Here is a 14442-nt window from a genome sequence, read left to right as displayed (position 1 = left end):
GTGTAAGATTTGCTCCCGGGGTCCCCCTACAGTTGGGAAAGGGTATTTTTTCTGTTACAACTGTCATAAAATACAATATATATGCATTTGTTGACAGGCCAGCAATACTGACAAACTCTGAAGTCTTTATGACATGCTGTAAAAAACGACTAGAAACCCAAAGGTCATTCAACCTGTAGTAAATGATCAAAAGGATCTTAAACACATTATTTGACGATCAGTCGTACATTGTGGCACTTTTTAAATGTAGTTTATTTACCATTTCTATTGAAAAGAGCATAAATTATAGAAGAACGTTCTATAAAGGCTGTAGAAAAGTGACGTTCTGGGAAATTGTTAGCTGGGTCAGTATTGGTCTATAACTCCATATTGATCTTCTGGTATTTGTGTGGTGTGTTTATCAGTGTCGGAGCAGACACTGCTGTAGTTTTCCAGCCGGAGCTCAAGGATCAATAGAGATTTAAAATTCTTCCTCTGTGTCGCTCCCTCCAGAGTCGGGACTGTTTTCTTGGCCTACTTACACTGAGCTCCCTGTTTGTTCACTCACAGCAAAGCAGCAAACGGCACAAACTCGGCCTTTATCCCTTTAGTAAAGGATCTTTTCTGATATTGTCCCTCAAGCTTTAAATGTCACACAGTGTTTGTGTTGAAGTGTTTTTTTTAACAGCCTGAAGAGATCCAGGAACATCTCGACTTAGGCTGCAACTAAGGAAATATTTTCATACTCCACTAATCTGGTGGTTATTTTCTCGATTAATCGATGAGTTGTTTGGTCCGCCATGGACAAAGACAAGCTCTTTACAAGTTGTCCTCCCATCTTGAGCTGTGTCAAGAACATTCTGTCCTTCAATTGAAAGTGAGTTTTTCCTGGAAAGAACTTGAATTTGATGTCAACCAAGGTGTGTGAACCCCGGTTTGATAAAAAACGGAAGCTTTTTCAGACGTAAACTTGGGAAAATGTCAGAGAAAAGACATGGATTTGGAAGCTACTTTTGTGGACATTTGCCTTCTCACGCACAGCTTCTTCTCTGGACAGTTGTCCTGTAAATGTCCAGTCTTTAAATCATAACTGAAAGACCTATTTCCAGTTGTTTGTCCTTTGTTTACATGTTTTTTTATGCCCTGAGGTTGAAGAAAAATCCCCATTTTAACCTCAAAGTAAAGTTCCCTGATCCTCAAACATCTCATACATGGAAGTTTCCATCTTCCACCTTCACTGTGCTGTTGTTTTTCCTGGTTTTCAAACGAGACTCAACACAACAGCACAAGCTCTTAGAATGAAGTGTTTGTTTGTTCGTCAGCTGCCTCTGCTTGTCTGCTTCATACCATCACACTCTGTGATGTGTGAACAGTGGAAACGCTGCAGGCTCTGCACTCAAATCCAAATCTGTTACTGAATGCCTGGACGCACATATTTCATATTTGTTCATATTTGTGCAATTTTTATTTGCTTAGGAGAATCCTGTTCTCTGAGAGCGCTCTCTACTGGATCCTAAGGGGAACTACTTCAAATAGTCTATGAGACTGCAGCATGTGTTACAGCTTTCCCCCCTACATTTGAAATATGAAACATTTTATCAATGAAGACTTTTTCAAGAAATGAGAAGTGTGTGTGTGTGTGTGTTTATCCTCTTTAGGACATTTTTCTGTCATAAACACTGACCTTGTCAGGGACCAGTAGTCCTCATGGAGACCAAAACCTGGTCCTAATGAGGCAGAACATCATTTCTGAGGAACTAGTTAAGTATAGGTTTCAAGTTTAAATTAAGACTAGGTTAAGGATAGGGATAAGGCTTTTTTTAGACCGTCCAAATGAATGGAAGTCAACACACGGACATTTTGGCTGGTCCTCACGTTCTGTCACCTCTTAAAAGTACTTTTTCGTGTAAAGACTTAGTTTTAGGGGTAGAATGTGTGTGTGTGTGTGTGTGTGTGTGTGTGTGTGTGTGTGTGTGTGTGTGTGTGTGTGTGTGTGTGTGTGTGTGTGTGTGTGTGTGTGTGTGTGTGTGTTTGTTTACCAAAGCTTGCACCTGGCTTCTTGTCTTTGCCCCAAAGCTTCAGAGAGGTGCAATAAAGACGTCCTTGTCCCAAAAAAACCTCTCTCTCTCTCTCCCTCTCTCTCTCCCACTCTCTGTCTCTCTCTCTCTCTCTCCCTCCCTCTCTCTCTATCTCTCTCCCTCCCTCTCTCTCTCTCTCCCACTCTCTGTCTCTCTCTCTCCCACTCTCTGTCTCTCTCTCTCTCTCTCTCCCTCCCTCTCTCTCTATCTCTCTCTCCCTCCCTCTCTCTCTCTCTCCAGATTTAGGTTAAACACACACTACTGTATGTGAGTGTATAACAGATTATTATGTCAAAGTACATATTACCTGTTTAAGTTGGAGCGTACTGTAAATATGCAGTGTGTGTGTGTGTGTGTGTTCAGGATGACTCCACTCCCCTGGCATTTCCTCGGGGGGGGGGAAGAAGCACAGCTCCCGTCTTTCCTTCGTTCCTCATCCTGGTTATCTGGCCATCTTCTACACACACACACACACACACACACCTGTCATTAACATAAAGTGTCGCTGGTCGTTAAACTTTCTCCTCCGTCACTAATGATTGTTGAACACTGACCTAATTTTAGACTCTCTCCTTCACTTCAGTTCTGTCGTTCTCCGGAGCTTCCGGGGTTTTCTGGCAGCCATGTGGAAAAGTACGGAAAACCGATTTCCAGATCGCGAAAGGAAAAAAATTCAGTAGAGAAATGTTGCGAATGTGCGTCGGTGATATTTATTAATGTTGTTGTTAAAAAATATTCACTAAGCATACATTCTGTACAAGAACATGTACATCAAACATCAGTAGTAGCTGTTAATGTCTGTGATTTCCAAAAATGTTCCTGTGTTTGAAGACATTTCATGAAATGATGCTGGGTTTTTTTTACGGTAAACTTTTTAAGAACAAGAAGGAAAAAGATCGTTGAGGGAAAACCTCAATGCTTTTAGTGGATGTTCGGTTTTCGGAGCCTTTAATGTCATAAATAAAAAAACCTCAGGGCCTTGAGTCTGACCTCACTGACCCTGCTGAGGGAAACTCTGGATTCAACATAGACTTGACACAGTGATACAGACCATAGTAACATGGTGCTGGTCATGAGAGAGTCTGGTGATAGCAAAGTTACGTCATGTTTGAACGGAGCGTGAAGTCAGCTGCTGATCAACGACTTAGTGAAACCTCATTATCACACGTTTGCTCTATGTTTAGCTAAACTCTTGTGTTTCTTCATATGTTCTCTGAAATTAAATCTTAATTTGTTCTTGTTTGAATCTCCTGACGTTTCATCAACAACGAGCCGACGTTGATCTGTTGGAAATGTCCGTGTTTATCAGGTTAAAATGACGTCAGGTTCTAGAAATGGCTGTAAAAATAGAACTTGTGGATTTGGTCGCGGTAGCCGGGCTGTTTCCCCCTACATTATTTAGCAGCAGTGGTGCCCCCTGCTGCTAAATAATGAGCACTGCACGCATTTGTATTTTTTGTGTTTTGTTTACGTGTATCGATACATATCAAAACAAAATGCAGGTTTTTTTTCTAAACCAGTTAACAGAGGGCGCTCTTTTGCCAAGTTAGCGTTGGATGCTTCTCATTACGCTACTTTACACTTTACAGGCTTGCTTAGAACATTGTTGTTTTTCAGATAAAACTACAAAATTTATGCCACTAAACAACATTCCTGTTTCTAGAACAACTAGTCAGTTTATTATTGTGTTATTTGCTTATTGTCCATATTTCGTTTGTTAATTAATGCCAGGTCATCTCGTCACCGCAGTGCTCTCAACAAAATAATCGTGTGTTTTTATAATCTGGTGCATATTCTGTTAATCCTGTGGAGACTCCACAGATTTGTCTCGCGGCTCATTTTTTTAAAAACATTGTTATGAAGTTAAATATTCAGTTTAGTGACTGACAGTTTGAGAAGAAGCAGATCTTATTCATGTCTTATTCACGTCAGTTTCCCTCTTTAATGTGTCTTTGGTGTCCAGGTGTGTGTGTGTGTGTGTGTGTGTGTGTCCGTGTGTGTGTGTGTGTGTGTGTGTGTGTGTGTGTGTGTGTGTACGTATGTCTGCGTCTCGTTCCTGAACAAAGAAACCAGAGTAGATGATGTCATCTTTCAACCATTGTGTGTGTGTGTGTGTGTGTGTGTGTATACACGTGTGTGTAGTGGACTGTGAGGGGAAAAATGATGATGCAAAGCTGCCTTTGTGAGGACATTTCTGTTGATTTAAAGGGTTTTTAAAGGGTTAACGCTTGCTTTAAGGGGTAGAATTGTGTTTACATGAGGTTAAAGGTCAGGATTAGGCATTTAGTGGCAATGATGTTTAGATGCTACGGAATGCATTATGTCTATGAGTGTGTGTGTGTGTGTGTCGGCAGCTGGGGGGATTCTGTAATTATTACAGTCTGCGTTCTGAGGTCACCTTTCTTTTACACTGACACACACACAGTCTCTCTCACACACACACACACACACCGACACATACACACACACAGAGCAACTTCATCATGAAGACGTCAGCATTGTCTCGATTCATGTAAATCATCACGAGAAGGAAAACGGTTAAAATGTTTTCCATCAGGATGAAAAATTAGAAGTAAACAGTCTTTCTACAGTTGAGGACACGCACACACACACACACACACACACACACACACACACCCCTTACCTTATCCTTAACCATCACAACTAAATGCCTAACTCTAAAACCAGGTCTTAATTTCTTTAAAAATGTTAAAAGTTGTGTGGAGCAGCCAAAAATGTCCTCACAGAGATAGGTTTGCTTGACCGTTGACATGTACACACACACACACGCATGACTACATGTGACCTTCTCTGGAGTAGATCCTGACCTCGTTGGTGCCAGTAAATGATTGGCATTTATATCTATGATGACCACTCAAAGCTGCAATTGCCATTCACCCATTCACTCTATCACACGCTGCCGGCACAGCCTTCAGGAGCAACACATGGAGTTTAAGTGTCTTGCTCAAGGGCACAACGACGTGTAGACTAGAGGAGTCGGGACTCGAACCCTCCTCTTTCCAGTTACTCGCCCTACCACTCATCCACTGTCGCCCGCAATCCTCATCCTAGTCCCAAAGAGGCAGAACCTCACTGTGGTTCTGGTTAAGGTTAAGCGAGCGATGGTGGCTCAGTGGGAGAGTGAGTTGTCTTTAATCTCAAAGCGTGTCGGTTCGATTCCCGGCTCCACTTGTCTACATGCCGATGTGTCCTTGGGCAAAACACAAAACCACCCAGAAAACTCAAGTTTAAAAGCAGCTTTGAGTGAAAAAAGAACGATATAAAGACAGACCGTTTATTTCCCATCATTAGAGATGAATGGTAGTCAGTGCAGAGTCCTGACGAGAACAGCTGTGCAAACCTGTGTGTGTGAGAGAAGCTGTTCATTTATCAGCATCATGTCATGATGTCACTCGTGTCCATAGAGCAGATCCTATATGAAAACCCAGCCTCAGGCTCTGTGTGTGTGTGTGTGTGTGTCCAAGTGTGAAGGTTAGACAGTTGATGAAAATACCTCTCACACACACACACACACACACACACACACAGTCTGCTGCTCCTTCAACACGTCTATCGTCACTGAAGTGAAAGAACTTAAAATTCTTGAACGGAGATAGTGAGCAGTGAGGTGTGTGTCATAAACACCGACCTTGTCAGGACCAGTTGTCTCCATGGAGACGAAAACCTGGTCCTAATGAAGCAGAAACTAGTTAAGATTTAAGAACTGAGATTTGAATTGTAGTTAAAGTTAAGGTAAGGGATAAGGCTTTGTTTAGTTGGTCCAAATGAATGGACGTCAGTGAATAGCTGTGTAATCCTGTGTGTGTGCATGTTTGTGTGTGTCATGAGATACAAAAGGATGACTCAGCAGTTCTACAGTAAGATGGATGCTACAGTAAAAAGGAGGCTGATGGAGGCCAGGCGTCTGTGTGTCTGAAATCTCACTGAATGTCCCTTTTATTCTGGTTATTTTCACTCTCATGTCTGCTGTTAAACTTCTGTTTATGTTTCTTCTTCCTCGTCCTGATCCACTTCAGCAAACACTGCTTTCTATATAATAGCTGCTCAGATAAGATTTTAATTTCACCTTTAATCTGAGTTAGCTTCTCTCTAAACTCCACCCCCCCCCCCCCACACACACACACTGAGACCAAATTCACATTTTCAGCACTACAAAGAAACGTGTTCTTTCCCCATCGTTGTTACCATTTATTTTTTAAATTCAGTGCATTGTTAAGTGTTGTCTTCCCTTACCTTAACTTTCCCACAGTGAAACAACAACAGCAGAACCAGCCTTGACCTTTGCCCTCCTCGCCCACACACACACACACACACACACTCAGGTTTCCATGACTTCAGAGGACATTGCTTTGACTCACAGAGACTTTTACTCTAACTTTAACAACCTTAAAATGTAGTTGTTGACGTTGTGGGGACGTGATTTTTGTCCCCTTAAGAAAGACTTAGGTCCCTACAACGTCAGGAATACCAGGCTCACACACACACACACACTCTTGTACAGCATTCTTAATGAGGACCCTTAGACTTAATGCTTTCTCTGTAGCTTCTTACTCTTACCTTTTCCATCACTGCTAAATGCCTACCCCTCAACCTCATGGTTCTCAAACTGTGGCACGTGTACCACCAGTGGACAAAATGTCATCCTCACAATGATACACATATAAGAACACACACATGTCATGTATACTTGGACAGGACATTGATTTTGACTGGTTCTTACAACTTTAAAGGGCTTTTTTTGCAGTGTTAGGACCTGGTTTTAGGGTTAGGGTAAGGATAAGGTTTAATTTAAGTGGTTCTTAAACTTTTAACACCATGTGCCGCTTGAGAAATGTCAAGTTAGATGAGGCAGAACCTCATTTCTGAGGCATTGGTTCAGTTTAGGACTAAGATTTGTGTTGTTGTGATGGTTAAGGTAAGGGTAAGGGAGTAGCAAAGCCTTATCCCTTACCTTAACTGCAGCCAGTTAATGACTAACCCCAACCTTAACCTTAACCACACTTCATATCTTTGTCTTAAACATCCTCAGATGTGAGGTTCTGCCTCATTATTAGGACCAGGTTTCTGGTCCAGGCAATGTGATGATCGTGTTTATGCCAGGAAAAAAAAAAGTCCTAAAGAGTTCACAAATACAAGAACACACACACACACACACACTTGTCCCCTGTGGCTGAACCATCATCGCTCCAAACGATGTCGGCTCAGGTGTCGCAGTCTCGTCGCACACAAAGGAAACCTGATCATGTGACACACACAGACACACACACACACACACACTCACACTCTCAGAGACAGGTTTAAATGCAAACATGATGCAGACAGATGAAGTGTGTTGTTGTTTTCGTTGTTGTTGTTGTGTTCTGAAGTCAAACCACACTGTCTGGTGTTTTTAAAAACAAACCCTGTAATGACTACAACATGACTGCTGCTGACTGACTTTGTTTTATCTACCAGGTTTAACTGTGGAGTTGAAACCTGCACTCACGAGAACAGGTTTAGGGGAATTACAATAGTTGTGTACTTTATCCACACAGAAGTGGTGTTTTTGGAAAGTTAGATCCCAGAGGCCTGGCATATTCAGCAGTGCTCTGCTGTTTATTTCACGATGCTTAAATTAAAACATCGTTTTCATCTCTGCCCATGTTGAATCTCACTGGGCTAAACCACTAAAGCAACTACTAAAAGAAAATGTACATTTTTTATCAATATTGGACATTGTATTAGTTTTGTTAGCTTTAAAAGTTCTAGTTTCCCCTCGACAACAACTGACTGCAAGTCAAGGAGTTCATTTTGTCAATCGACAGACTCTTTCATTGCTGGGATTGTGTTTATGTTGTGTTGACGTGGTTATTATATAAATAATAATGTCAAACTTTGCTCATGTTGCTCTTCTTCTGCTTCTTCTTCTCCAGGGTCGACATGTCAAGACGGGACAGTTGGCGGCCATCAAGGTCATGGACGTCACAGAGGTCAGTCAACAACAGTTACTGTACACTTTTTAAAATCTCCGTCTAAATCTAAATTTAGCAGAAACATGATTAGATGAACATGAGTTAGCGTGATTAGAACCATGAAACCACGTTGGTTGGTTTAAGATAAAAAAAATCCATGAAACTGATGAATGGGTTAGTTCTGCGTTCCATTTGTAGTCGGAACTCGTAATATTTCCAACTTGGGAAACCGGGGGCAACTTCACCAGCCCCGACATCGGGATTCCAACATGGCCGTTTCACAGTAAATCAGTATACAGTAAACGTAGAACTTTTAAATGTTTTGTGTTGTTATGAACTGTTATTGCAAAAGCTAGCTGATTTTTTTTTGTGATTTTTCCGACTTCTCAACTGGAATGTGGTGAACTCGGAAGTGATATCATTTCCCATTATTGAATGGTTAAGCGTGATTTAATATTTTGACAAGGAGCAGCTTTCGAGATGCATTCAAAGACCCTGGTAAATTTCCTAAACTTTGCAGCATCTACAGCGCATTCCTCTCCACAGAAAACACAGCAGATTTGAATTTGATCCTGAGATTATTTTCACTGTATGACAGATGAAGTCAGTGCTAATGTTTTATTCAAGCGAAACAGTCGACACCAAAACAAACACACTCTCTCTCTCTGGCTGCTCTTATATCAAAATATCAGGCTTAAAATGACCGTTTCCAAACATCTTATTTGTGTATTTTTTTCCCTAACTTGGTTAAAGTTGAGTTTGTGTTCGCAGCTCAACAGATTTTCATTTTCCTGAGAGTAGATTAGTCTTAATAAAGATTGAAAAGCACATGTATGCGTGTGCGTGCGTGTGTGTGTGCGCGCTGCTCGTTTCCACACAGTTGAGTCAAACACCCAGAGGGCAGTTTCTGTAATTGGAGCCTGTATTTCTTGGTGCATATAAATTCCTGGTAGTTTAACACAGTTTAACTGTGTCTCACTAGACAGTTGTTGTTTTTACTCTTTTGTTTGACTCAACACTGAATGATCAACTAAGTGAGACAATGACAGAAGTATTCACAGACACATATTTGCGTTCACTCGTCCGTTTCCTGCCCAGACGCCGCAGAGAGGAAGGAGTGGATCATCGAGGCTGACACTTAAAATCTTTGGGTTAACCGTTGAAGATGATTACGCTGTCTGTTTTACAGACCCATGACCCCATTCCTATATTTAAATCCCTGGCAACAGCAACGTTTAGAGCAAAAATTCAACGGTTATTCGTCAAATATTCCGAATACCAGGGAAGTCCCACAAATGATAATTCAGTCAAATCACAGTAAAGTCCCAAAATTTAAATTTAAGTATCTGCCGATACAATATCAGTCTGATACAGTCATCTTAGACCTTTTTTTTTTTTTTTTTTTTAATCCGTCTGATATCCCATTCAGTGATTTTGACCAGGACTAATTCCTATACTGGCTATTATATTGGCTTATCCCTCATAAACATCATGAAATAATCTACTTCAAGTGTTAAATAAATAGGTAATCTGTGACATATTGATATCTGTATCTCTGTTTTTACCCCATTGGTTAGAGCTGAATCTATAAAAATTAGGAATGGCACGATACCACTTTTTCTAGTCTGATACCAATACCACAAATTTAAGGGGGATCAGTCAGATACAGTCATTTTAGACCTTTTTTATATTCGTCTGATATACCATCTATTGATTTTGACTGGGGCCAATTTCAATACTGGGTATTGTGTTGGCTAATCCCTAATAAAATCCATCAAATAATCTACTTAAAGTGATAAAGTGCTGATATATCCGGAGTGCCCTGGCCGATTACCAATACCATTCTTGGTGTGTTTGCTGATTTCCGACAAAACATTTTAAAGCCAATATCTGCCTCTACCGATATATTGTGGATCCCTATATCTGTCTGATATTTGATCCAGTGATTTTGACCTGTATCAGTTTAAGATACCGTGTTTCTTATTGACTAATCTTTAATAATAATAAAATAATCAACTCTACGTCCTATTCTTAAGACTAGTCGTGTGAAATAAGTAGATAATCTATGAGGAACTGAGGAACTGTTTCCAACACTGTGTGTATATATATATATATATATATATATATATATATATACACTGTGTGTGTATATATATATATATATATATATTGGTATCAGCTATTAGCCCTAGCACTCTTGATATATCGGCAATTCGGCATATCAGATATCGGCAAAAAGTCCCAATATTGTCCGTCCCTAATTTAAAACCTGTGTGAAATCATGCAGTTGAACAAAGAAAGCAAGCAAGTGAGTGGTGGGAAAATGGTGTTGAGAATCTGTAAAAAAAAAAAAAAAAAAAAGTAAAATAACTTCAAATGACAAATAATCCAGGAATTCAGATTGACCTGACATGAGCTGTCACTGGCAGAGAAGAGAACAAGACATGTTTAACAAAAAAAGGTAATCTGAGATTGGGGAGTGAGCCTGCGGGCACACATCTCTATTTCCAGCTGTGGAGATTAAAACACGAGGCAGAATCTGGACACACACACACACACACACACACGTGGGGAATAATTCAAAACATGACGGTTCGTTTTTTTCCTTAAACAAACAAAGTCAAAGTCAGTCCGTCTGGACGTTTACCAGCGGTGACGGTTGAGAAGAGGAAGTCGTTTAGAGATGGAAAAACTTGAGATTTGAAAACACACTCACTCACTCACACTCACACGTTCACGTGTCACAAAACTCTGCTCTGTGTGTGTGTGTGTGTGTGTGTGTGTGTTTTTGTGTCGTACGTGTGCGTGACCACTCTGGTCTCTGTGTCCATGTGTGCTCTGACCCACATACCACTTCCTGTTCCACATCCAGAGCAGCAGAGAACACACACACACACACACACACACCCGGTGGACGTGGGGAGAAGTGCACGTGTTGCCGGGGTTTTTTTTTTTTGGCTGCGTATCAGCTGTAAATTACGATCATAATCTGGAAACATTAAACATACATGTGGTGATATAAATCACTTTAATGTTACCGTTACTGCTGTGTTGAGTTGAAAGCCTGATTTATGTTCGCTGTGTTGAGGCTTCACTGTAAAATAAATAAAATAAAGTAGTGTAACAGTGTATTTTTAGTTGTTTAAACCACATATTTTATAATGTTTGGTTTGATTTGAGTTGTTTTTCTGCCACTCAAGTTTGACAACTTGTTGCTTTGTCTTTGTTTTTACAAGAAACTTTTCATGATGAACTTTTAAAAAGACAATGTACAGTTAAAATCCAATCGAAAACTTTTTAAGAATTTAAGTACAAAAGAAGTAAAATACTTACAAAAGCAGATAATGAGCAAATAAAAGCTGTAAAGATCATTTAAATAATCAAGTTTTATCTAAATGTATTTATCCTATCTGATCTAATCTCTAGTTTAATCTATTCTCATCCAACCTAATGTTATTTTATAACCATTTTATTTTTGTCCTAATGTAATCTAATCTAATCCAATATAGTCTTTTGTCTTCTAAAATGTTCTAATATCACATAGTATTTTCTCTTAGTCTACTCTAATCACATTTTTCATATCTAAATTCATCCTAATCTAATTTAATCCTAATTGAATCATTTAAAACAACAAAGCTTTTTTTTGTTAGGGATTAGGCCTTTTTTCTTTTTTTTACAATGAGAACACGGAAAGTAGATTTGTTTTGTCATTTACAGTTAAAATCAACAGATTAAATAATATAGATTAAAAAAATACCTGGAATTGACAAAATGATATATAAAAAAAAGTCACTTTATATAACATACAGCAGAATTTAACCATATTTATAGTCGACTTTTTTGTTTCTGACACATAAATATCCTTCATTTAAAAGAAATAAAGAAATTTTCCTGACTTTAAGGTAATAATAAGTGTATTTTAGTAGATTATCACACTGTTAAGTTTTGAGTAATTTAACAGTAAGACACTGTGGACAAGGGGAATAAACGAGAGTTGTTTTTTCTGAGGAGGTTCATCTGAGGAGCACTGGGATTACGGGGGAGGGAGGGAGGAGCTGTCACTGCCAGCATACATCTCTCTTCACCTCCGTTGCTCACATCCATCTTTTCACATCTCTTCTTGCACTTATCCAATTTCTTATCCAAGTTCTCGTCCCGTCGTTGCTGTAAGCGTCGGCAGTCGTCTGTGTTTTCTTTGTAAAACGAGAGAAGTGAAGTCATCGTTATCCTCGTTTTGGAGATTTGACAGAAGAAGGAAGGAAGGAAGAAAGGAAGGAAGGAAGGAAGGAGCGAGTGAGATAGTGGTGAGAGAGAAAAGAAATGTAGCTGCAGGAGACTTCTTCTGCCGTCTGCAGGAGTCTCTCATCACTGCTGTAATCCCGTGGGCATTCAGCAGGAAAAAGAAAATCGATCTTGATTAGTTGAAAAACTCTGCGGCAGAGCGTCTATGTTTCACCTCTCCCTGAGGAAGGAAAGGCTTTTTTTTGATTCCTTCTACATTATGAAACATCTCTATTTGTCCGTCTCTGTGTCCTCACACCGTCCCCGTCCCCTCTGAGGTGTGAAAAGCAGGGTGGTATAAATAGTAGGGAACCGTACGTCTGTCCTGATGAATGAGACAAATCCCTCATAAAAACTGCTTTACAAACCAACGCAGAGACACCAACTTCTGCAGTTATTGAACATTTTAACTGCGTTAGCTGTTTAGACATGTTATGATTTAAGTCGTAGTGCCATACACTCTGCTCCAGGTCGTGATAGAATCAAATAGGTTGTGATTTATGCTCCATTGACATCGGAATTTACATGTGAATTTTTGAGAAGCTTTATTGGTGTTCCAGTTGAGAAGTTGGGGGGAAAAAATCCCCAGATACTAACGTGCCACAGCTAGACATTGTCAGCGATACCAGTCGATAGCAGTGCTCTACAGCGGCGTAGCGCCATGTGGAACAAATATGACAGAAGTGCTATTCACGCTGAAAGAAGAGTTGAAACCTGGGAACTGGGAATTTTTTGAGTCCCAACTACAAATGGAATAGAGCTGCAACTAATGATTATTTTCATACTCGATTGATCTGTCGAGTATTTTCTCGATTAATCTAGTTATCGTTTGTTCCAAGTTCTTTGTGCAGAAGGTTATTGACTCCTTCCCGGGAGACGTTTACAATATTGATGATCTGATTAACAGTCAAACATCTGCCGTCAACACTGTCAATGTTTTCTTGGACGTCTAGACCTTGGGTCATCTTCAAGATTCTTCCCACCCCCTCTTGAATTCGCCCGTCCACTACTGCACAGCTGATAAAGCTGGAGCATCAGCCCCTAATGGAGCAACCATGTCAGCATGAATTTCCTTGGAGGTTAAACCCTTCTGCTACAAACCAAAATGATTCAGTTTTAACGGTTATATAATGGATTAATAATCTATTGCTGTGTGACACAGTTCATGCTAATGCTAATGTTTCCAAAAAGGAACTAAAACATACGTTTTGAGATTTTTGTGGTTTTCCAAAATTAGCATTTTAGGGCTCCCAAAACATCTGTTCCACATGGACAAAAAGCCAATATGATACAAAACCTTTTTTCTTATGTGTATGGACTCTCAAACTCTCATGTAAAAGTTGATAAAAAGCTGCTAGTAATTATTTCCGCTCCTGTAACACACGTTGGAGTTGAAGCAGAGATGCTAGCCAGAATTCACAGTTCCGCTATAGACGATAAATGACAGTATTCTGTTGGGGTGGAGCTTTGACAAGAGGAAATTGGCCATATTTTTCAAATGGTAACTTGCTATTGCAAGCTCACATATCTTTTGTGTCTTTTTTAAAATGTAAGTAGTTAAAGTGCATTTGTTGTCTTTGATTCTCCACAAACCAGAAATGACACATACTCAGAGAAAGTTTAGCTTCACAACAACACAATCATAAAGCCAATAGTTTTGAGCAGCGACAGAAGATAAGGTCTGAGGCTTCTTCTGATACAACACTTAATGTTGAAAACATATTCCTGGTCGCCTGTTAGAGACACCGTGACCTCCCTCGACCTCCATCAGCGTCTCCCTCCTACTCCCGCTTCCATTTTTCCATTATGTTTCCACTTTGCGGCTCCGCTCACATTGTGTGCAGCAGCAGCAACATGGCTGCCACTGAGTCTCCCCACCATTTCATACCCAGGAATGATAATGAGTAGCTTCAGGACGCCTTGTTTTGAGTGACTGACTGTGAATTTATGGTTCAGGAAAAGTGAGACAGACAGACAGACAGACAGAGAAGGATAAGATGCATGGACATGGGTCTGAAAAGTCATTACAGGAGATGATGATGATGGAAAGTGATGGTGCAAGGACGAGAGGGACGAAGACGGCGAGTGTCCAAAATACAAGGACGGTGCACAAACAATATTGAGAGAAAGAG

The 14442-nt window shown here is 40.1% G+C and overlaps 1 protein-coding gene across 5 annotated transcripts in view; it reads left to right on the top strand.

Moving 5' to 3' along the window:
• The window catches only part of map4k4 (mitogen-activated protein kinase kinase kinase kinase 4), a 74289-nt gene that overhangs the window by 24402 nt on the left and 35445 nt on the right, over positions 1 to 14442 (top strand). For all 5 annotated transcript variants that reach the window (XM_058623283.1, XM_058623282.1, XM_058623281.1 and 2 more), the window contains exon 3: positions 7991 to 8047. In XM_058623283.1, coding sequence (XP_058479266.1) covers positions 7991 to 8047 — 57 coding nt within the window. The remainder of the gene's footprint in view (positions 1 to 7990; positions 8048 to 14442) is intronic.

Source organism: Solea solea, chromosome 2 (genome assembly GCF_958295425.1).
Source record: "Solea solea chromosome 2, fSolSol10.1, whole genome shotgun sequence".
In the NCBI taxonomy this organism is placed as follows: domain Eukaryota; kingdom Metazoa; phylum Chordata; class Actinopteri; order Pleuronectiformes; family Soleidae; genus Solea; species Solea solea.
The sequence above is the reverse complement of the archived record's forward strand: the minus strand, read 5'-3'. Positions and strand labels throughout refer to the sequence as shown.